The sequence below is a fragment of the Scylla paramamosain genome, chromosome 6 (assembly GCF_035594125.1).
Source record: "Scylla paramamosain isolate STU-SP2022 chromosome 6, ASM3559412v1, whole genome shotgun sequence".
NCBI lineage: Eukaryota > Metazoa > Arthropoda > Malacostraca > Decapoda > Portunidae > Scylla > Scylla paramamosain.
This window is the reverse complement of record NC_087156.1, coordinates 23,824,497-23,849,496: the sequence shown is the minus strand read 5'-3', so window position 1 is coordinate 23,849,496 and position 25,000 is coordinate 23,824,497. Positions and strand designations below refer to the sequence as shown.

The 25,000-nt window shown below is 39.4% G+C and overlaps 2 protein-coding genes across 5 annotated transcripts in view; one reads left to right on the top strand and one right to left on the bottom strand.

Moving 5' to 3' along the window:
- LOC135101452 (glutamyl-tRNA(Gln) amidotransferase subunit B, mitochondrial-like) overlaps nt 1-7,884 on the bottom strand; it is a 28,332-nt gene extending 20,448 nt beyond the window's left edge. For both annotated transcript variants that reach the window (XM_064005427.1, XM_064005425.1), the window contains exons 1-5: nt 7,663-7,884; nt 5,170-5,261; nt 3,303-3,450; nt 1,687-1,800; nt 1,388-1,560 (exon numbers count right to left, since the gene is read on the bottom strand). In XM_064005427.1, coding sequence (XP_063861497.1) covers nt 1,388-1,560; nt 1,687-1,800; nt 3,303-3,450; nt 5,170-5,249 — 515 coding nt within the window. In that variant the 5' untranslated portion in view covers nt 5,250-5,261; nt 7,663-7,884. The remainder of the gene's footprint in view (nt 1-1,387; nt 1,561-1,686; nt 1,801-3,302; nt 3,451-5,169; nt 5,262-7,662) is intronic.
- A 3,004-nt stretch (nt 7,885-10,888) lies between these two features.
- Nucleotides 10,889-22,732, top strand: LOC135101450 (uncharacterized). 3 transcript variants are annotated; one of them, XM_064005421.1, is made up of 7 exons: nt 10,889-11,003; nt 13,673-13,745; nt 14,335-19,959; nt 20,147-20,458; nt 20,815-21,012; nt 21,443-21,535; nt 21,655-22,732. In XM_064005421.1, exons 2-7 carry the CDS (start codon nt 13,716-13,718, stop codon nt 22,405-22,407), a joined length of 7,011 nt encoding a protein of 2,336 aa, XP_063861491.1. In that variant the 5' UTR covers nt 10,889-11,003; nt 13,673-13,715; the 3' UTR covers nt 22,408-22,732. The 3 variants fall into 3 exon arrangements, with proteins under 3 accessions (XP_063861491.1, XP_063861489.1, XP_063861490.1); XM_064005419.1 differs by lacking the exon at nt 10,889-11,003 and adding an exon at nt 11,665-11,960; XM_064005420.1 differs by lacking the exon at nt 10,889-11,003 and adding an exon at nt 12,011-12,256.
- Nucleotides 22,733-25,000: the final 2,268 nt, after the last annotated feature.

Sequence of the window (25,000 nt, the reverse complement as noted above, 5' to 3'; positions counted from 1 at the left end):
AGGAAATAATGGAGCAAACTGAGGAAGTTCAGAGGCTTGGCAAGTATGGTGAAAATGGAGTGAGGCCTCTAAAAATTAAATTTAGTACACAAATGGCAGTGGAAACTGTAATGACAGGGACATGTAAACTGTCAAAGATGGTAGACATGAAAAACACATGGATAAGAAGTGATTTAAATGAGGATGACAGAAATAAGTTGAAAGAGATGAGAGAAGAATTTAAAAGCAAAAAAACAAAGAAAGAACACATGATCAAGCAAAAGAATTTGTATGGAAAATTGTGGATTTAAAGATAAGTGGTAGTTGAGGAATGCAATAATAGAGGATATATAGTAAGATTGAGAAGGAATGTAATATATTGAAAGTTATGCACACACACACACACACACACACACAAACACACACACACACACACACACACACACACACACACACACACATTGGTCTCAGTCCTACCTGAAGATCAGTCACTATGAGTTCTGAGCTCTTTCCACAGGGAAACGGCTGGCTGGGTGACCAGCAGACAACCATAGGTGAATCAGACACACACACACACACACACACACACACACACACACACACACACACACACACACACACACACACACACACACACATATATATATATATATATATATATATATATATATATATATATATATATATATATATATATATATATATATATATATATATATATATATATATATATATATATATATATATATATATATATATATATATATATATATATATATATATATAAAATCACAATAATAATAATAGTAAAAACACAGATTGACAAGCATGACAATGAAATCAAGATCTGCTCTACTTAAACTATTAAAGTCTGAATGAACACAACATTACTTGATTTGTAGGGATGAGAAAATTCAGGATGTACAATCACACACACAAAAAAACATTTCTTACTCTCATGAATACTGAATTTCATAAAATTGTAAAACAATCTGAGCAGTTTCAGTGGAGCTTGGCTGTCTGAAATGTCCCTAAGGACATGTTGCATATCACATTGTTATTACAGATAACAGATACTACACTCAAACAATACTTTCCATATTTCTTTACCTGTTGATTCAATATAACTTTGTAAGGATACTTTTTTGCATGATTGTACATTGTAAGGGTTGTGTGTAATGCAAACTACTCATTGTACTCACCATTGTATTCACCATTTAAATCAAATATTATCTGAGAGAGAGAGAGAGAGAGAGAGAGAGAGAGAGAGAGAGAGAGAGAGAGAGAGAGAGAGAGAGAGAGAGAGAGAGAGAGAGAGAGAGAGAGAGAGAGAGAGAGAGAGAGAGAGAGAGAGAGAGAGAGAGAGAGAGAGAGAGAGCAATATTATCAGAGATGACATTTCACTAACCTGTTGCTATCTGTGTCATGAATACTTTTTCCACTGTCTTCTTCAAGCTGGAGTTGTATGAGGTCGACTGAACGTCGATATGGAAGCTTGTGGACTGAAGGATTATATGTGATGAATTCTAATTTTCCATTACTTGCCAAAGGAAATTCTGACTGAGTAATTTGGTATCCTGCCTAAAAAAGAATAGATAGGTAATATATACTACACAGGAATAAATTACTTGTAGTTTTGCTCCTTTTAATCTAAACTTTACTATTATCTAGTTTCAAAGCAAAGTGAATATAATGAAATCTACATACGGGGAGATCTGGGTAGAAATAATGCTTTCGGTCAAATCGAGAGATTTTGTTTATTGTTGCACCCAAAGCAACTGCAGTTTTGACAGCAGCTTCCACACATCTCTTGTTTAGAACCTGTAAGATGGGGAAGCATCAGAATCCATAAATTACCAATACACACATAACAATATTATCTATCTACCTATATGCCAAGTTGACACCTACTCATAAAAAAAAAAAAAAAAAAAAAAAAATTACATTCATCTTCCTGCTTTTTACCCTATCTATACAAATCATCACTTTGCTTTTAATCTCATTCACTCTGAAGTTCTTCCTTTCATAAATTCTAACTCTTTTTACGAGCTGTCAAATACATCTGAGTTAGTTATCACTGCAGTTTCTATATTCAGATTTCTCTCTATGCCATCAACATTTGTCAGACTCAAACCTCAAGCCAATATTTTCACATTCACTTGCCTTGCAACACCAACACCATCATACAACAAACAGAAACCACATAATATTATCACAGCCCTCCTTGAATGGCAAGTAACTTACACTAATTCCCCCACTTAATCCATGCAGTTGCCAGCCTGTTTAGCCATGGATCTGCCCATGATGCCAGCCTTTTTTTTTTTTTTTTTTTTGGTGTGTATAATGTGACAAATAGCAATGCCATTGGTGTTTGTGGTACTAGCAATTTGTGGCCACCACCAATGTTTGTGGATAGTGTTATGTCACCTCAGTAATGGTAAATCAAAACAATGCCTATGTACATATGATTGATAGGCTACTTATAGTAAGGAAATGAGGGTTGGCATTACATTATTCACCTCACTGAACAATCAGTAAGCCGTTGCAATTTGCAATTTGAAAAAATAAATAAATAAAATTCATAAGCAGTACTGAATCACTTTAGAAGTGAAGATGTGTGTGGTATTCTCTGAAGCAGGGCTCCAGGCACAACCCTATATCACACTCATTACTCTGACATTGCAATTCAGTGTTCTTCCAAAGGCACCTTGTCATCCACAGGCTAGAGTAAGGTTTGGAGGACACACTGTGTTTTCTGTTAAGTTCAATTAACAAATTAAAGTCCAGATTTTTTTCAAGTTGCTGCTGTAAATTCATGGCATTGGCACTGAGCACGGGTATATGAGATGCTATAAATTCAGGGCATTGGCACTGACCACAGGTATGTGAGACACAGTAAACTTAAGGTGTTGGCATTGGGCAGGTTAAGAAAACATACACTTGAGATCAGCAGTAAATCTGACAAGGCATTCATGCTTGTCACCTACCCATATATATATATATATATATATATATATATATATATATATATATATATATATATATATATATATATATATATATATATATATATATATCTCTCTCTCTCTCTCTCTCTCTCTCTCTCTCTCTCTCTCTCTCTCTCTCTCTCTCTCTCTCTCTCTCTCTCTCTCTCTCTCTCTCTCTCTCTCTCTCTCTCTAAGTTGAAAAAAGTGCAGTTGAGGAAAATTAACACTGTGCTGACATTTTTACCAACTCCAAGGCCAAATATTACATTGAAGCACTGCTGTGACTAGACTTCTATTATTATAATTCATAATAACACATGAATAAAGAAAACTTACTGGCAATGTTCCTGGATGTGCTGACTCAAATATGCTAACTTGAGTATTTGGTGGTGCCCCATACTTGTTGCTGGTGCGAGAAAAAAGTTTGCTAGCTGATAAAATCTGGGCATGAATTTCTAGCCCTATTACTGCTTCCCAACCATTTCTGAAAGGGGAAGAAATAAATAAATAATTACACACACACACACACACACATATATATATATATATATATATATATATATATATATATATATATATATATATATATATATATATATATATATATATATATATATATATATATATATATATACCCACACACAGTGCACATAAAAATAATCTACAAATTGGCATTTGTTATGCTCAATTCAAATTTTTTTTTTTCAAAACTGATTTCTTTATGCTTCACCTGGTGACATAAATATTATCTCACCAATGAAAATGAAGACCAGTGAAAGCTTTGTCATTCACCAAACTGAGGTTGCAAGTCTCCAGAGCCTCTAAAGTGTAACCTAGGTCAAGAGAGTATGTATGCTGACAACTTGGCCCATGGTCCCCTCGACAGGATGTAACAATGATAATTATTATGAATGTCATTATTTTCAATTTTAGACCAATATCTTTTGCCTGTCATTTTTGTTTTCTTTCTCTTTTTGTAATAGTGACTACATAAGTAAAGTTAACTCTTTTTAATGGATATTGATGCTGATTTTTACAATTTCAAGAAAAAAATTATTCTCTTAATACTGAAATAGATTTTAGATTACAGTATCCTCTTCAGCCTCATGCTTGCTTTCTTCTAAAGGCATAGTGCTAAACTCGGAGATTGCAAAACTTAGAGTGTTGAAAACTCTAAAAAATGCTTATTTATTCTGGCAGCATGGCCTAGAACTGTGTAAGTGTGTGTGTTTTATCCTCACATCTGACATGGTGCAGAAGGTGTGACAGTGCAGTGCTGGCACATCTAGAATTGTGTGTATGTATGTGTTTTGTACTGATGCAGCAGTGCAGCCGCATCTAAAACTTTGAGATGTGTATGATACGTCCTCACATCTGATGTGATGCTGCAATACAGCACAGCTGCATCTATAACTGTATGAGTGTATATGTTTTTTCCTCACATCTAGTGTGATGTTGCCACATCTGGAACTGTGTGTGTGTTTTGTTCCCACATCTGGTATGATGCAGTGGTGCAGCACAGCCGCATCTAGAACTGTGATAAGGTGTGTTTTCTCCTCACACCTTTCATGCATGGTGGTGTGATACTGCCACAACATGATGCAGCACTGTGTGCTGGATGTGGTGGTGCCCCAGTAGTGAGGCACCTCTCATTTGTTTGTGTGTGTTTTTGCAATGCTGTGGAGCAGTCCTTGTGTAATGTGACACTGCCATTTTTCTCTCCCTCTCTTGCATGCAAGCTGGCATGACTAGTGTTGTGACAACATGTGTGACACCAATGGTAGAGAGATGATGAAAGTGTAAAACTCAGATGATGCATAAAAGTTGGGATTGTATGAATTTAGAACTAAGTGTGAAACTCATAAATCTTGTAACTGTATGCAGAACAGTAACTTGAATACTTTTCAAGTACAATAGTACTGTATAGTAAATAAACTAATCCTTTACCTTATCTATGATCAGATTTTTCCCTCTTACTTTTATAGATAAGTTGGAATTCAGAATTAGTTTAATTATAAGAATGAAAGACAATAAATGTTACTTTGTCCATCCACAATAATGGTCAAGTATCATCATTCTACCACAGTCCTATTAAGAATACCATAACTGATCATCTGATAAAATGCCTGATTTCAAGAAAAAACAGTTCATGATACTGAAAGACCATTTCTACTGTAAAAAATAGGAACTTAAAAGATCTTACCTTTGTAATGGTTTAGGCTGAACACTACAGTTGAGATGCTGAAACTTATGAAAGCTTCTTGCTAAGACTCGGTGATTCATGATCTCACTAATCTGCATAGAAATCAACATTAGGGCAATATTCTCTCTCTCTCTTCATTTTGAAGATTTCTATACTTATATTCTTGCCTATCTCTGCCTATACCAATTGAACAACAGTTAAACTCAATGCCTGAGCAAGACTGTGGGGCTTCTATGTTTGCATTATTACAGGATGTCAAGATCACTGTTAGACCAAAATTAAGGAAAGGAAGAGGAATCTCCTCTATGATGTTTCCATCACAGACTGGCCATTTCAAGGATATTTGCTTTTGTTTATTCAAAGCCTCCCACATCAGTTATAGGTACCTGCAGAGTGAAGTATGGTGCATCTCCCTGCCTTGTGAACCCTGTATGTAATTACAATTATTCATTCATAAATTTCTATCAGTTTTTGCAAATTAATGATTACTGTAGATAAACAGATCCTTTAACAGCAGGGGCAAATCAAGATATAATGCCTACATCAGTATTGCTCAAACTTTCTGGGTGAGAGATACAACTAGATGGTGACTGGGTAATAAGCGTATCATACTGCCTTTAATAAAAATATGCTTAGTTTAATCTACTGCATGTCATTGTGCAACCTGTGAATACAAGACATCAACTGACTATGACTGCCAACAATTGAGTCACATTAAGCAAAATCAGTAGGCCTTGTCAGCCAGCAATCTTAGTGATATGTAGTACTAGCAATTATAATATAATCTATAATGCTGCATATCATTAAAATAAAATGTGAACAAATAATATTTTGACACATAGTGATAAGGGTATTTTTTTTTGTTACTTGCAGAGGGCCACAAGAGTGGCCCTCAAACAGTGGGTTGAGCATCCCTGGCCTACATGGTCTGCCAACATAAGAGGAATAATATTCCTTGTTGTCACATACAATCTCTTAACTGTAGTAAACGCCCAGAATTATGCCCAGGTTACGCAGGCAAAGAAAACCAATTTTTTTGGTAGACTTCAGTGTGCTTTAAATGAGTCTGCTAACCATTTTTGTCAGGCATCACTAACTCTTTTTTTCTCTATCCTCAGCCAAAAGTAGCAACTTCTGATAAAAATGGAAAATCAAACAAAACCCAATCTAAGCTCAACTTTTGACCACTCATATAATGCTAGAGCAACATAAGTGAGAAATAATACCATGTTCTGAAACACTTCTGTGCCACACCTCCATTATATTAAAAAAAGGCTCTACTTGAAGTTATGTGGGTTTTTAAAGGAAGATTTTTATGGTTCTTGTGACAAATTAACAAGATTTCTAAATTAGTAACAGGAGAAAGACTTAAGGACTTGGCTAGTCATCTCTGTGACCTTTGAAAATAATCATGGTGAAAAAGCAAAGCATTTCTGAGTATGGGCCATACACTCACCTAATTCTCACACACGCACACTAATCTACCTGTCATGTACAGTCTTCCATTACATTCACTCCTAATAATGATGTGTTAATGTATCCACAGTAATACATCTGTGACTGCAGAGACAAAATGACAAGTACTTACAGTAAAATCCTTAGAAGTTGGCACTGTATAACTTGGGAAAAGCAACAAAATATTAATTTAAAAAAAGAATCAATTTCAAATTAAAACAAATAACAAAAAAAGGAAAAGAAACGGAAAACTTCATGCATCTCGGCATGTTGCCAAGTTTTAACTGCATCCTGTTGTCACTTTAAGTTGTACAGTATAAAACAAAACAGTGCAGTGAATTTGTTATTGTGTATGTAATGCAGTACTGTTGTGAAAACATGTGACTGAGTCCCACCCAACATCTGCATCTTACCACAAAGCAGCCCTTCATTTTTTAAGTTCGGTTTTAAGCTTTTATTGCTGCTGTGAGTGTTGTTTTTTCCAAAATTCTGAATGTTTATGGAAATGGAGGAAGGGGAATGGAGAATTTGCATAATTTTGAAATCTGAATAACTCAGCAAGGCTGAAGCCCCTATCATGCCAAATTCTAAAGGTTTTACTGTATATCATGTTAGGAAACTGAATTGCCTCCTAAAAATTACTGTAACCAGAAATGGATAATACTGACATAAATCTGAGGGTTAGGTTTCACTGGTGAAGCCTTCGTTGCAATGATCACAATTTGAAAAATGTCATATCTTGCTCAGAAATAAATGGTCAGGGTCTGGAAATCAGTAAGCTAGGAGGATAATACCGAAATAATATTAGCGTTTCCATCCGAGTACTATGTAAGGCTTATATTAATTCAATTCATAAATCTAATTGTTAATTCGTTCATTGTGTAGATTCTTCATTTAAAATAAACATATTTTTACCTAGAAATATTCAGTGTCAAAAAGATAATAGGCTAAGGTTATTTCCATAATCCTTCACAAGCACCATCACAAGGGAAGGGCTCACAAGCAACTTCTCTAATAATCAATGTCAGGAAGTCTCACCTGCTTGCTGCTCTGGCGAGTCAGAACCGTATAAACTTCATTCAAAGGTAGTTGTAGTTTGCATAATAGTAACAGATTGAACCCTGGGCATCATGAGTTGTAATTCAAAAGCCGGGGTTACTGTCCTTATCCTGCGAGAGAGAAACTAGTGAAAAATAACAGCGGTCGTCCAGGCAACCCGGCGCCGGCTGATAGACTTAGCAAGTTCACAGTTCACACCCGACTCACACTACGCGCCTAAATGTTTCCCTCCTCCCTGCCCTAGTAAATTTTTACATGTTTTCTTATTAAGAATATTTCCCCTACTTTACCTAATTTTTACATATTATGATCATTATTTCCATCATTAATGTTTTTCACCATCACCAGTACCACCTGTACAGGGATTACTTGCACACTGATTATTACATACTGTAAGTATTTTCTTTTCCCTCAGACCTTAATGGAACTTTGTAGACTTCATTAAAATGAAAGCATTAGTTGATCTTCTCTCTTAATTACGATATAATCACTCCGCTATCTCCAAGATTTTCAACACATCGTAAATATGAGAGAGAGAGAGAGAGAGAGAGAGAGAGAGAGAGAGAGAGAGAGAGAGAGAGAGAGAGAGAGAGAGAGAATATCAGTGAGGGAGTCATTTACAATACTGCATTATATAAACATTGACTTAAAAATTCACTGCACTGTTTTGTATTATACAGTACAACTTAAATTGACAACTGGATATGGTTAAAACTCGGCAACATGCTGAGATGCATGATTTTTCCTTTTTTTTTTTTTCGTTATTTGTTTGAATTTGAAGCATCAATATAAGAAGAACCTTAATAGAAGGCATTATATGGCTGGAGGGTGGAGGAGAAGGGTAAACCCTGAATCATCCAGAGTTAAATTTCCGGCAAAAGTTTGAGCGAAGACACCAGCTGTAGCGAGAAATGAAATGGCAGTAGTGTCATCGGCTCGAAATAGAGGAGAGAAAGATGAAGAAAAGTTGCTGGATATATTTTTTGGCTGGGTGCCAGAAGTCAAGGGGAGTTAGATCTGGAAAGGTTTTGGCGTTTTTTTTATTGCTGAAAGAATTTTTGGCCAGTAGAAGGATAGCTTTAGCATGACTCCGGGCAGAAATATGAAGTGCATGAGTTTCAAGAAATGGAAGGCTGGTACCGTTTGTGGGCGACCTATCATGCATACTACGAGAACGGATCGAATGAAATCAAGGTTTAGAATGTTTAGAACGAGAGAAAGAATGTGGGATGTACGCCTCCATGCCTGAGACACATCACGTCATAGCTAGGTATCTGACACGGACATTCCATGGAAAGTCAGAGTAATACACTTTCTTCGGTCTCCCCAACTGCAAAGGAAAAGCGTTAGACGCCCCTTCGCCTTGGAGGATCTTGAAGAGTAGTTGGAGCAATATGGCAAGATACAGATATGAGGTTATTATCAGAGGAGCCGAGCGGAGAGGGCAATGAAATCGATGCACGAATGTTGCAGGGGAAAGGGCAGGCTGTAGAGATCTACATTTAGCGACTGAATATGTAAAACACTAGTGAGCGATACAGTATTACTCTACAAACGAATGTTCAATATCCGCTTTTCTCTATAACGAACAATCAGTGCTAAAAACAACTGCAGCGCAAGACACCCTCTCCAGATGTGGTGTGTCTTGTAGCTCAAGCTCCCTTATGTCATACATAAGCTAACCCATGACCAGCAGCAGATTGCTTTCGTGTAAAGCACTCTGAAGACATCACACCAATTACTACTGATTTGAATACCTCCAGTAAGATTATAACATATACAGTGAAGATGAATTTGAAATATAACATACACACAAAGTGCAAAAAAATTACTAAGGATAAAGGAAAAAAAAGGAAGAAAGAGAGAAAGAAAGAAAGAAAGAAGAAAAAAGAAGAAGAAGAAGAAGAAGAAGAAGAAGAAGAAGAAGAAGAAAGAAAGAAAGAAAGAAAGAAAAAAAAATCATTACAACTACCGGAATTAAATTGAACAAGAACTGATTTAAAGACAAATACTTCCAATATGACCTCACCCAACTGGTCGGCTGGATGGAAAGTGGGCACAGCTGATGACGCCCTCACACGCCAGCGAGCGGAGCAGGGGCGGTGATGTCACCAACTACAATAGTAAGGCTGATGAGGGAGACCTGCTAGAGGGAATCTATATTGAGTTGTGCCTGTAATGTATACGTATGTCCAAAACACTGACCACATTGTCCAAGTTTATTCTCTTAAGATGAGCACCACTGAGAGAGAGAGAGAGAGAGAGAGAGAGAGAGAGAGAGAGAGAGAGAGAGAGAGAGAGAGAGAGAGAGAGAGACGTATATGAACTAACTGCAACTCTCTCTCTCTCTCTCTCTCTCTCTCTCTCTCTCTCTCTCTCTCTCTCTCTCTCTCTCTCTCTCTCTCTCTCAACTAATGCCAAAACATAACACTGATCGCACGTATACACTACATGCCATTGAATTTTATTAAACATCTTAAATGACAATAAGTCGAGTGGGTTAGAAAGAAATGCTTCTTAAAAAAAAAAACAAGTGGGACACCTGGAAATTCGTTTGAATTCTTCTAACACTACTACTACTACTACTACTACTACTACTACTACTACTACTACTACTACTACTACTACTACTACTACTGCTACTGCTGCTGCTGCTGCTGCTGGTGGTACTGCTGCTGCTATTGAATTAGATAACAAGACCATTTTCAGTATCAACATAGTTGACAGTTGGATTGTATACCTATATGTTCCAATGTGCAAGAATGGAAGATCAGTTCAGTGTCAGAATACACGAGGAAGTGATACAGAGACGTCAGTTACGACATGCGAGTTAGAGAGATTAAGTTGAGACTTACGTATATAAATGAGGGAGGGCTATGCATTGTTTCGACTCTATTAGCGAGCGAGGTAACAATGGTGTACACGTTGAGCAGTTTTTAACAACTTCTTTGTACTTCCGTTGCTGCTATTAGTATATTCAATAAACCTTGCAAATAAACCACCATGAACATCTAAGGAAGGGAACGAAGGCAGACGCAGGGAACATGCAGCAAAACCAGGCTGCTCCTAATACAAGGTGAGTGGAGAACAAGCTTGTGGCACACCAATACATACATGATGTCATGCACGCGTGGGTGTGGCTAACTGCTCACCGCCTCCTATACTGGTAGCGCGAGAAGAAAACATCATGTGTTAGTTTCTTGTCCGAATTCAATAAATAAGGACACCCTACTGAAGCAGCCTGTCCAACATGTGCACTGAGGGAACGTAAGATAATTTATTGGAGTTAGTGAGTTCTGCGGTAACTTGCCATACTCGTGGTGAGTATTTATATAATCTTTTAAAAATCTCTTTAATAACTCATCTACGAATAAAGGTCTAGAACCTGAAGCTCTCGGGTGTAAATACTAAACTAAATTAATGGATATATATATATATATATATATATATATATATATATATATATATATATATATATATATATATATATATATATATATATATAAAGAGATAGACAGAGAGACAGATGGATAGTAAGACATACTCGTATTTCTTCACCTGTGTTAAATCCATTCTAAAGCTCTGATTTGGGAGGAAAACCTTTGGGAAGTTCTTTGTTGCTTATAATAATAATAATAATAATAATAATAATAATAATAATAATAATAATAATAATAATAATAATAATAATAATATAATAATAATGATAATGGTAACAACAACAACAACAACAACAACAACAACAACAACGTCAGTAATAACAGAAGAATAATTGTTTCTGTTCACGAGTGGCTTCAACCTAACGGAGACATGGAACAACTTCGGGACAGACAGTATGCTTTCGTATACTGTTTGATGGACTCAAAACATTATTTCTTTCATAATTAAAGAAGGTTATATATGTTCATATTCATAATCAATAAGAAAATTTAAGAAGTGCATAAACGAACAATTAATAGTAGACAACAACACGATTGCCTTAGTTTTACTCGGTATGTTCACTATCGAAGTGACAGGTAGAGGGTGTGGCATCTGCGTTGGCAGGTTGGTGCAAGCAGGTGGCCGTATCTCGGGTGCCTGTCTCAGCGTGTTGAGCGTGTGGGAGATATGTGGGGAGACGGGAAGCGGCCGCCAATACCTTGCTTGGCCAGCCGCCGCTCCTGTCACTGTTGCATTGCCGCTCGCACCGACAAGAGCTTGGTGCCGTCCGAGCTCGCGTCCGCTGAATCCAAAGCATACTATTTCAAGAGAATTTATATTCTTTAACTTTTTAACCGGTACGGACGTGTGCAAATGTGTGTTACTGCGTGTGTGTGTGTGTGTGCATATTTACGTCTCTACTTTACAAGTGTGATAGGTGCTGGAAAAATTATAATTTCATAACTTTTGAAAAATGAACTTCTACACATTGTAAAATTCATAGTGTACTGTCTGGTTGTCCCGGCATTCCTTTGTGAAATCAAACAAGGCGGTGCTGCTCGGCACTGACATCATTCCCAGAATTCACCTTGACTCACATCAGCTGCCACCCAGCCAGACCAACCAGCACAACCAGGCGCGCTGGGCCGATAGTGTACGGTAAACTCGTACCTAAGATGATAGCAGTGTGCATTAAGTGTGTGGAAAAGTTTTATATTTTTTTTATGTTGCAGTACAGTAAAGGAGTGTAAGGTAGTAGTGGCTGGATGAGTGAGAAAAAAAAAAAAGTGTTGCGATGCCACGACCCGCTCTTCACCATTTCAGTGCTTCTTCATAAAGTTTTTTATTATCACAGACCGCTTTTAAATGAAGAAATAGGCGTTCATCTTGCGAATGTGAAACGGTATCTAAAGAATACGCGTCTCACTTGAAAATAAAAGATACCGTGTAATGAACGAATATTGAGAAAACTGACGTAAAGAAGCAAATGTTTGTAACTAGAACAATTTATATATAGGAAAGAGCAGATTTCCCTAGCTATAACCTTGTCAACTCGTACGTGTCTCCTGTCTGTGGCTTCCTGCTCCGCCACAGACCACAGTCATCTCTAGGAAACGTATTCAGAAGACTTTTCTATAAAATGATTATTTATTTCAGTATTGATCTTTATCAACTGATAGAAATGGGAAAAAAGTGCCATTAACATCACTGAGCTTTTGACACTAGTTATAAAGTTTTTATTTGCACCAAATGGCTTATCATGTGTGAAAAATTAACTAAGGCAAAAAACGTAGAAACCTTTATTTCCAGTCAAGAGCCCTTACTACAGTAGTTCCTGATATTTCGATATTTTAGATAATATTCATAACAAAATATGGGAGATTTCCTGAGATAAATAAATCAACTGCTGAGACCATAATGTTTATACAGATAGTCGCAAAACCTTAATACTCGTATCACGCAAAATATCAGCTTTCTAAGGCAAGAGATTAATAAATGAAATATATAAATAAAAGTAATGTCGGTAATTTTTCAAATCGTGAACGAAATCTGCATTTATAAGTTTATGATGCGACTGGGACTTTGGTCAGGTGGAACGTTGAGGTTTACATGCTAATCGCATGATTCTGTTTTTGAGACTACAGGATGAGACTTTAGCGACACACACACACACACGAGAGAGAGAGAGAGAGAGAGAGAGAGAGAGAGAGAGAGAGAGAGAGAGAGAGAGAGAGAGAGAGAGAGAGAGAATGCAGCTGACTGGATATGCTGTACTATAATTTACATGGTGGATGGAGGGAGTACATACGTAATTATGAATAGTGTGTCTCAGTAGATACATTAGCTTAGATTCCATTGGGCTAAAGTGAAATCAACCATACGTTCTCCGGTGAGGTGCAAAGCGAGCAGGCCAAGGTTCTGACAGCCCGCCAACCCAGGCGTGGCAGGGCAGGTCAGGGCCTCTCGAGTGAGGCGGGAGGCCCACACACTGCCCGTGGCAAGGTTTGACACATGTAAGGAGTGACTTCCATCTTCATAACATTACCACGCCCTTTCTTTTATGTTTCAGGTGCCTTTAGCAAGAAAGCGAAGTAACACTACAGGGGAGAAAAATGGACGGCCAGCGAGAGGCGGCGGAGCAGGTGCGTCAGAGTGGAGGCGGAAGTGAAAGTTACCTTTAAAATTACTGCTGCATAAACCTTCACCTTGATGACACGTGATCATATAACTAAGTTCTTTTTATTAATTATCTGGATGTCTATTTGACTTAATAACTTCTTGGCTCTCGGTTTCAGGGTTCACCTGCATAAATGTCTATGAAGGTGTGATACTGAGATGTCACTGTAATATTTTGCATGCGCAGTTATTTTAAACAGTTATGAAGATAGCATAAACAGCAAATTCTGGAATAAATATATGAAGTGTGCGGAGGGTGGATTAGCTTCATTCAGGAGTGAGGGGAGAGGCGTGTCACACTGTCATTACTAAGTTCCCTCAAAACAAACATGTAACAACGATTCTTACAGCAAATTATGAACATAAATTCGTTGTGAAATTGACAGATGACAAAAGGAGATATACTGTAGTAATTCGTGAAAATCTTATTAAAATGCTTTATTAATGACTGTTCTAAAGTAGTAAATGTGATTCGTGTTTCTTTCGTAAGTAGTTGTTTCATGTGTTTTAATATATAGCAATGAGTTGGTTTTGACATTTCCTTTTTTATTTCAGGTGAGTGTAATAAAGGATATACCTGACGACACTACTGAGGGGCAAGTGCATGGGGGCGAGGAGGAAAGCACTGAAGGCTGGTCCTGGAGTCCGATGCAAAGGGTGAAGGTTCAGCCAAGCGGTTACGCCTGGTCATGGAGCCCATTCCAGGCTGGCATGTCTACTCACCATATCCAGAGTGGATGGTCATGGAGCCCCATAACAAATGTTCAACACAAATATTATGGCAGATGGTCGTGGAGTCCATCACAATTGAAAATCTTGCCGTACGCCACCCAAGAACAATCTGATGTTCAGGGACAGCCTTCGTTAACAGACGTAAATTGCTGGCCTGTTTTTATCGATACATATCGATCAAAACGGAAAAGAACAAGGAAAAGAGGAAGGTCTAAGAAAGGTGGGCCTTACAACTATAAAAGAGAGCGAAGCTGGAAAACTCTGACATGCGTGACAGGACCAACTCAAGGAACAGAAAAAAATTCATTGCTGTCAACAGAAGAAATCATCAACAGATCACAAGCTTCAGAAAATACAAAACAGTGGAATTCTTACTCATGTGTCTCTGAAACGACGTTCTCAACTTCCCAAACACAAAGGGGCTCAAATATTTGGTCCCAAAGAGAAATCAACAGTCCTTGCCTTAGGAATACTGGTGTTGATGGAGTGCGCGCAAGGAGTGCGTCTCCAGCTCCGGAATCAAAAACAGAAAGAAACATCAAATCCAGCTTGCAGAATAGTAATGAAATGTCATCAAAAAGTTCCCTACCTGTGTCAGAAACCAGTAAAATGAAAGAATATCCTGGAAAATGGCAAAAAAGTGTAACTGAAACGCAGAAAGAGAATGAAGAACAAACTTTATTATCCATGTATCAAGTGGATGATGAAGTAAAACTGATAAATAATCCTTCTCTCGTGTATGAACGGGGTAAATCAGAGGGAATACAAAACAAAATGAATATGTCAGTCTCCAAAATGGACGAAAAAAGTGGAACGCTTTGGAAAAATTCACTGCCGCTATCTGAAGATAAAATGAGTGAGGTAGACACAACCAGTTCATCAGTGTGTGATGCTGATCAAACAGAAAAGCTGCAAGCAAGTTCTTCAGAAATTGATAAAGTAAACAACTTGCTTGGAACTTTGTCATCTCAATCAAAATTTGCTGCAGCGGACGTCAGTACAGTACAGGTAAATGAATCATCTTTACCACGTGATCCTGTTGAAATTATCGAAATGCATGACAAAAGCTTATACCATAAGTTGACCCCTGCATTAGATGAGGCATTACAAACAAACAATCAGACATCAGAGTTTGAAGTGAGGAAAATTCTTGAAATGGATAAAAAGAGCCAAGCACACGAGTCTGAAATGGGAGGGTTTGAGAAAACTAGATCTTCATTACCTGAAATGGGAAAAAGAAATGTACCACAACCACAAAATTTATCTCCAGCATATGAAACAGATGAAAAGAATTCATCTATAATTGACGGAAATAATTTTTTTACCACAAGGAGAGACATAATTAATAACAAGAAAAAAGAACTTTTGTTTTTAGATGATGGGGCTGCTGGAGAAGAAAACCACAGCCTCTCTCTGGCACCTACAATGAATAATACTTCACGGCAGATATGCAAGTCACGCAGCCCATCTCCAGTGGACAAGCTAATCAGCGGGGGACTTAAGTATTCCCTCTCTTTTGAATTGCTGGACGCGCCAGGAGGCATAGCCATAAGCAACGACAGTCCTAGGATATGTAAGGAGGTGCAATCTTCCACAACTGACTTGTCTGATGATTTCTCTCCTCAAGACTCAACATTAATGTCTCCTAATGAGAAGAATACCAATCAGGTGTATTCCAATGATTCGTATCCTGGGAGCTTCTCCTCTGTTGTGAACTGTGTTAACTTAAAACACAGGACATCACTGTTGTATGAAAAAAATTCTTCAACCGCTTTTTCTGGATGTCCTTCATTGAAACAAGATTCAATAGTCGATGGCGCACTGGAGAATATCAGTATGAAATCATGTCAAGCAAAAGAGCTCGCAGATGCTATGATACACTGTGATAATGAATCAAGTCATTCACTTATTCAGGAAAGCAAGTGTTTGGAAAATTCTATAGATAATGAAAAAAATGAGAATGAGAAGAAACAAAATATTTTATCAGTTAGCAAAAAGGCCAGTGAACCCCAATCTACCCTGACAAGGACACGAACACTCACCCTTCCATATACTAAGACTGAAAAATTCAGCAGTGTGTCTATAAGTGGTACTAAATCTGTGACTCCAGTATATGAGAGATTCGAATACAGAAAAAATGAAGACTGCAAGTCACTTGTTGAAGAGCTTGAATTAATTTCCAAGAAAAGCAGTTCTTCATCAGCAAGTAATGAAAAAAACATAAGTGTCTTGCAGAAAGATCTTCCTTTGCCATCAAGATCTATAGATATTTGTCATGTGAAGTCCCATCACGGTGTCTTGGTAAATAAGGACAGTTGCTCAGATTTAGAAGCTGACACCTCAGAAACAACTTCACTCTTGCAGAAGAATATGGCATCAACCTTGGATTCAGATATGATCACTGCAGAGACAGAGAGACTCTCTCTGACTCCTCAGAATGAAGTAAAATGTTCTGCAATGGAATTTATGTCCACAGAACCAAAGAGTCCATCCACAACCAATGGACTTTCAACTCGTGGATCAAAGAGTTTGTCTCCTACTAAGAAACCTTCACCTTGTAAGTCTAGGAGTCCATCCCCTGCTGAAGGATCTATACCTTGTGAATCAAGAAGTTCATTCCCTGCCGAAGGATGTTCACCTCGGCAGTCTAAGAGTCCGTCCCTGACCAAGGGAGTTTCACCCAAGGGATCCAGAAATTCATGCCCTGCTGAAGGACCTTTACTTCAGGGAACCAAGAAATCATCCCTTGCTGAGATACTTTCGGTAGCAGTACCCAGTTCATCTCTTACTGAGGGATCTTCACTTTGTGAATCGGAGAGTTCATCCTTTGTCATGGCATCTTCACCTCGGAGATCCAGGAGTCCATCACCTATCGAGGGATCTTCACCATGGAGATCCAGGAGCCCATTTGCCGAGGGATCTTTACTTTGGAAATCCAGGAGTTCATCCCTTGCTAAAGCCCTTTCACCTCGGAGGTCCAGGAGCCCATCCCCTGCCAAGGTGATTTCACCTCGGGGATCTAGGAGGCCATTCCTTGCAGAGAGACTTTCACTTCAAGGATCCAGAAGTCCAATCCCTGCTGAGGGGCTTTCACTTTGGGGATTCAGGAATCCATTCCATGGTAAAGGACTTTCGCCTCAGGAATCCAAGAGTTCATGCACTGTTAAGGGATTCTCACTGTCCTCTGGTGAGGGACCAACACCTCATGGATCAAAAAGTCCATCCCCCACAAAGGAATCTTCACCTAGGGAATCTAGGAGTCCATCCCCTGCCAAGGAATCTTCACCTAGGGAATCTAGGAGTCCATCCCCTGCCAAGGAATCTTCACTTAGGGAATCTAGGAGTCCATCCCCTGCCAAGGAATCTTCACCTAGGGAATCTAGGAGTCCATCCCCTGCCAAGGAATCTTCACTTAGGGAATCTAGGAGTCCATCCCCTGCCAAGGAATCTTCATCCAAGGAATCTAGAAGTCCATCCCCTGCCAAGGAATCTTCACCTAGGGAATCTAGGAGTCCATCCCCTGCCAAGGAATCTTCACCTAGGGAATCTAGGAGTCCATCCCCTGCCAAGGAATCTTCACTTAGGGAATCTAGGAGTCCATCCCCTGCCAAGGAATCTTCACCTAGGGAATCTAGGAGTCCATCCCCTGCCAAGGAATCTTCACTTAGGGAATCTAGGAGTCCATCCCCTGCCAAGGAATCTTCACCCAAGGAATCTAGAAGTCCATCCCCTGCCAAGGAATCTTCACCTAGGGAATCTAGGAGTCCATCCCCTGCCAAGGAATCTTCACCTAGGGAATCTAGGAGTCCATCCCCTGCCAAGGAATCTTCACCCAGGGAATCTAGAAGTCCATCCCCTGCCAAGGAATCTTCACCTAGGGAATCTAGGAGTCCATCCCCTGCCAAGGAATCTTCACCCAAGGAATCTAGAAGTCCGACCGCTGCTAAGGAATCTTCACCAAGGGAATCTAGGAATCCGACCCCTGCCAAGGAATCTTCACCTAGGGAATCTAGAAGTCCATCCCCTGCCAAGGAATCTTTACCTAGGGAATCAAGGAGTCCATCCCCTGCCAAGGAATCTTCACCTAGGGAATCTAGGAGTCCATCCCCTGCCAAGGAATCTTTACCTAGGGAATCAAGGAGTCCATCCCTTGCCAAAGAATCTTCACCCAGGGAATCTAGGAGTCCATCCCCTGCCAAGGAATCTTTACCTAGGGAATCAAGGAGTCCATCCCTTGCCAAAGAATCTTCACCTAGGGAATCTAGGAGTTCATCCCCTGCCAAAGAATCTTCACCTATAGAATCTGGGGATCCATCCCTTGCCACAGAATCTTCCCCTATGGAACCTAGGAGTCCATCCCCGGTCGAGGGATTTTCACCTAGGGGATCTAGGAGTCCATCCTCTGCTGAGGGGCTTTCACCATGGGGATCCAGGAATCCATCTCTTGCTGAGGTACTTTCACCTTTGGGATCTAAGAGTCCACTCCCTGGCAAAGGAGTTTCAGATGGAGTATCCAGAAGTTCATCCCCTGTTGAGGGATCCACACTTCGTGGATCAGAGAATCCATCTCCTGGCAAGGGATCTTCACTTCGGGAATCCAAGAGTCCATCCCTCTTCAAAGGATTTTCACATAAAAGGTACATGAGTACAACGCCAGCTGAAGGACCTTCACCTCAGGGATCAAGGAGTTCATCCCCTGCTGGGAGACTTTCACTAAGAGTATCCAGAAGTTTATCCTCTACTGATGGACATAAACCTCATGAGTCAAAAAGTCCATCCCCTGTTGAGGAATTTTCAGCTCGGGGATCCAAGAGTTCATCCCTTGACGAGGAGCTTTCACCTCAGAGGTCCAGGAGTCCCTCCCCTAACAAAGGACCTTCGTTAGCAGTATCTAGGAGTTTATCCCCTACTGAGGGACCTTCATTAATAGGACCTGGGAATTCATATTTGCCTGACTTCAAAAGTCTCCAGTTGGTAGGCGACAGGGCTGTCACATTGCATTCTAAAGTCGAAGCTAGTGATGTCTGGCATAATATATCATCTTGTCGATATTTTCACCCAAATGAGAAGACACAAGCACCACCTCCTCTAAGTGAAACAGTGAATATACAAGTACATATAGCATGTCATAGCAAGCCATGCAGTGGGGCAGAAGGTGGCTTCCAGAAACTTATCACTACTGCTGCACCATCAGGTGTAAAGAGAAAACATAGTGCATGTTCGGCAGAGGAAGCAACTATTTATAATTTCCAACAACGGAAAAAAATCGCATCTGATCCAACAGAAACTCTAAATGCTATATTAAGAAAAATCCATGGAGGATCAATTCCAGAATCCTCAACTTCACACACAACTGTATGTCGCAAGAGTGTGGTCACTCGCGCTGTGACAAGAAGATTGGCCCATCGCTCACCAAACCATGATCTGCATCATGTGGCTAGTGCAAGGGTATGGGTCCTTCATTATTGTTTATACTATCAGGCTATCATCATCAACACACTATGAAAGTAATATTTCAAGTTGCTGTGAAATTTTCTTGTTATATAAGCACCGCCCCCCTACACACATATAGATAGGAAAATAAAGAGTTGGTTTTACGTTAACTATATTTTGATGTGTCATGTATCTATTTCAGATGGAAATATTTGAGGCAGTAGAGTCAGGAGATTTCGAGAAGGTGCGGGAGTTAATGCAAGACACTGGGCCCGCAGTCAGGCGAAAAGACACTCATTGTACACTCCTCCATGAAGCAGTGAACCACCGAGAAGTGGACATGGTGCTTTTTTTCCTCAAGTATATAAACCCCAATGTGGTGAGCAGGGAAGGCAGTACACCAGCGCACTTGGCGGCCAGGAAAGGTCATACTCAGATTCTCAGGCTTTTGTTGGCTGATCCTGAAATGGATCCTAACAAACGTGACCACTTTAACAACACCTACAAAAATTGGGTAAGTTCTGAAATTATTTATCTTAATCAAATTCCAAACCTAGCAACTCAATGCTATAGAACATTTCATGGATTTTTGAATAATGCTAGTATGATTTTTTTTATAGTACGAAAATATAATCTTAATCCTAACCCTAATCTCACTTTTGGATTTAAAGTATCATACCTACATGATGATGATGATGATGATGATGATATACTACTACTACTACTACTACTACTACTACTACTACTACTACTACTGCTACTACTACTACTACTACTACTAATAATAATAATAATAATAATAAAGTCAATTGCATTAAGACGACTTTAATGTTGAGTAATTGAAATTAAGATATGATGTTCCCTAAACAGCTGACACTCCCGCTACTGGAAGCAGTGCTAGGGGACAGCCGCGCAAGAGTCCAGGAATTACTTCGTCTTGGCGCTGACCCAGACCACTCTGCAGAACATCCAGAGGATGGGTTTGCAGACAAGAACATGAAAATCACCACCGCGCGTCAGTTAGCACATACATTGCAACGAGATAATTTACTACCCTTATTTAAAAGAGTGAGTAGACTGACAATGAAAATTACTTAAAACTGATAGTGTTCCTTCCCATCGCATAGATATGTATCAAACATGCAGGGTGGTGATCTGCAAATAATGGATCCCTTCAAATTTTGAGAAAAAAAAAAAAAAAAAATTCAACCTGAACAGCAGTACAAATTGATATACTGTAACAGAAGGCATGCACGTGTTATTTTCTTTTTGGAATGGTCAGTTTGGTTTAATTAAAAGGGACTGCACATCTCAGCGTTAATGTCTGATGGAAGAAGGTTCACTTACTTTGAGCTTACGTCTTTATTGAAAATGGATAAAAAGCATTGGTAGAGATGTATTTTTTAACTACTACATAATACTTAGTACTTAACAAGTATTGATAAGCTCCTATGAATAGTATATTTACAAAACTGTATTACTTTTTCTCTCACTACAGAAATCTGCTGAAGATGATCCTAAAAGTGTGGAGGATGACGATGTGGGAATGGCACTGCGAGGACTGCTGTTTCCAAAGAAAAACAATGGCATGGTAAACAGTGAAAAAAAGTTTGATATCATAATCCAAAATTGTCAAAGCATGATGATGGTTAAGGTACAAAGAATACATACTCGATTTTACATTCAGAATATGCACGTCTGATTTTTCAGGATAATGAAATCACGCAATTGGAAGATACATCCCTAGCAATAGCTCGCGGGCCAGACGTGTACAGGATGGACGCAGCTCCCAGGGGCTACGTCTGCATCCTCAGCTATGGCTCCTTCCACGACCGTCCGGACCTCCACCTGGAAGGCTCGCAGACTGACGCCCACAATCTGGCTAATACATTCAGTAAGATGGGCTACAGAGGTCATGCCCACTTCTCCCTCACGGCTGGCCAAACACGGCAGCAACTGGCCAAGGTCCGGGACATGGAGTTGCTGGAAAGAGCTGGATGTGCTGTATTCATTATTTCCAGCCATGGAGAACCTCGTCGACACTTCCTTACCAGCGATATGCAGACCATTGACATTCAGTGGGTGTTGGACTTCTTTAAGGACTCTCAGTGCCCTTATTTGAAGAACAAACCCAAGCTGTTCATCTGGGACTTGTGTCGAGGACATCAGGAGCAAGAATGCGGCCGAGGAAAGACTCATGGAGAGCTGTGTGGCCGAGTGGATGAGCCGCTGCGGGACGTGATGTGCCTCGACTCAAGTAGTGGAGGCTTCACCTGGCACGCCTTCTCCGAGGAGGGCACTCCCTTCATTGGGGCGCTTTGCAGCGTTTTGGCGCGCCATGCTGCCACCAAGGAGCTGTCAGAGCTGTATCGGGAATTTTTGAAGGAGTATGCCACCGCGGCTCCAGATGCAGTTCCACAGCTCACTAATTATGGCTTCAATAAGAAGTTCTACTTTAACTAAAACAATTAAAGTACTTCGTCATAGTTTTCTTGACTGCACTAACATGTCATACAGATTTTTATATTTTCTGATTGAAATTTTAACATGTAGGTAATTGTTTTTTATGATTATGTGCCGCTGTTTACAAACGTATTACAGAGCTGTTTTACGATTCATATAACCATAATGATCCATATTTGTGCCTACTGTGTGCAGTGCTTCTTTACACTATGTAATGATACAACTTATGTCTCATAAGTTGAGATATGTTGTGTAAGCTATGTCAAGAGATATAAAATGTTATTAATCATCACTATAGAAAATATATGTAAGCATTACTGACTTATTCTATAATTTTTCTTTGATACTACTGATCAGTAGCGACATAAACCTATAAATTATCGTGTAAAAAAATAAAATGAAATAAAATAAGTAAATAAAATTCGACGTCATAACTGCAAACGTTGTGACAACACTTTCGCTCATATATTGGACAAACCATGCCTCATGTGCTTTCAACACATAAAATTGCACAATACACTAACACGTTCACATCTAAATCCATCTTATTTACTCAAACCACCTGTTACGGATAAGACCACGATTTAAATACCTGATAGTTGACTGCACTCAACATACCAACAACACATAAGAGTGATAGCCAGCACTTCCAGGACGAGGAGATGAGAGAGAGAGAGAGAGAGAGAGAGAGAGAGAGAGAGAGAGAGAGAGAGAGAAGCCAGCTCCACTGCACCATGTGGAACCTCTCAGTCCTCAGGTCATGGACAACGTCAAGCTATCTATAATTACATCCCAGGTGGTGACTAGCAGCCTTTCAACACAACCATCTTATCGGCAGAGTGTAAAACTCGGCATTTCCAGGTTTTACAAATGAAACGAACCGTCTTCGCCATGGATGGGATATCGAACCAGAAAACATTATTTTGGGATGTATTAGGAATCACATTTTGACTGATTTGATTACTGTAAAAAATGAAAGTATCTATTTTAGTAATTTCTTTTCAAGCTTAATACATATATAAAATAATAATTAAAACACATTAAAAGTTATACGACAACTTCAATCCGCCCATCGTCAAACTGCAATTTGGCGACACAGTTTAGCATCACGATTTTTTTTTTTTTTTTTTTAGCTTCCTTTAGCTTTATTCTGTCATAGTTCGCACGCCAACCAGGAGTTCATGACCAAAGATTAAGAAGATGGATGTGCCAAACAAGTGTATTAAACAGTAGCCCGTTCCTGAATAAATATTCTTTCCCTTTTCTTGTTTACAATAATCGTGCGCAGTTAGCGCGATCTCACCACGAGGCCACACTATAGTGGAACCGAGCCGGACTAACATGGTATGTACTCGAGGTGTTGGCTGCTCCTGTCTCACATTAGTGTCACGTTCACAGTCGACAGGCATATGAACACCTCTCTCTTCAGCTCATACTATCATCCTTTACCTTAATTATTCAAAATTGTAAGGTGTTATATGCGACTGCAATTTTTTTTTTTATGGCTTTCGATTTGATGACAACAAAGACGCTGTAGACCTCCCGATACACTTGACAACGCATATAGGGCGTGCAGCGCTGCCGGCCCAGTGTCCTTGACACGTGAATCCCCCAGGCTGCACCCTGCTGGCCATGGTCAGGTTAGGTCACTCCAGGGTTGAAGTGGCAACAGGTATAGTGCTGATGGCATGGTCAAACTCCCTGATCTCCGTGTTACCGCCAGAAGGCGTAATCATAAAAAGGAGTAAGGACATATAAAGGAAGGAAATAGTTAATTGTTGTAGTGGAGATGGGAAGTAGAGCGAAGCGATGGTGTAGGGTGGTACTGAGGTCCGATGTTTATATCCGAAGGTGTCGAGACAGCATTAACGGGGAGATAAGACAGGGGAGGTGAAAAATTGTGCTGACTCAAGGGGTCTCCGAGGTTGACCTCTGTCCCTATGGCCTGGCAGAGTAGAGGGACCGCAGGGGCGTTTTATCCCTCTGGTTAGGCCGGGAGGCAGAGGGAAGCCTGCTGTTGTGAGAAGACCTGTACTCTCGTCACCGGTAAAGCGGTGTGGAAAACGGATGGCAAAGTACCCAGGATTGTCCAACAGACCCCGAATATCTAAGTTGAAGACACAACATTGTTCTATAGGCTTCGATGTTGAGACACTATATACATTGTGAACCGTAAGGAATGTAATTGTTGCTATACTTATAATCTGTGTATTGACCAATATATGTACTTACGATTCCGAAATCGTTCTTGTCAGGTTTGACCGTAACTGAATAAACTAACGAGTCAACGAACGGGTCTAGTTCCTATCCACTTGTCGCATTGTGGCGGCAAAACTCCGACATACGAAAAAGTAATTTATGTTATAATTAATTATACGTATTATTTTTTCTTAAGACATATATTGTCGTAATTTCTGACTAAAGGTTTTTGTATCAATATTTTCCAAATACATTATAGGGAGCATAGCACTCTGTCAACGCGTTATCTTAAAAACTGAGGATGGTTTTGATGCTTTTCATCAACATTAAGTGAATTAAACTGAAGTAAACTCCATCCATGTAATGAATTCTCAACTGCTGTTTACATAAAAGA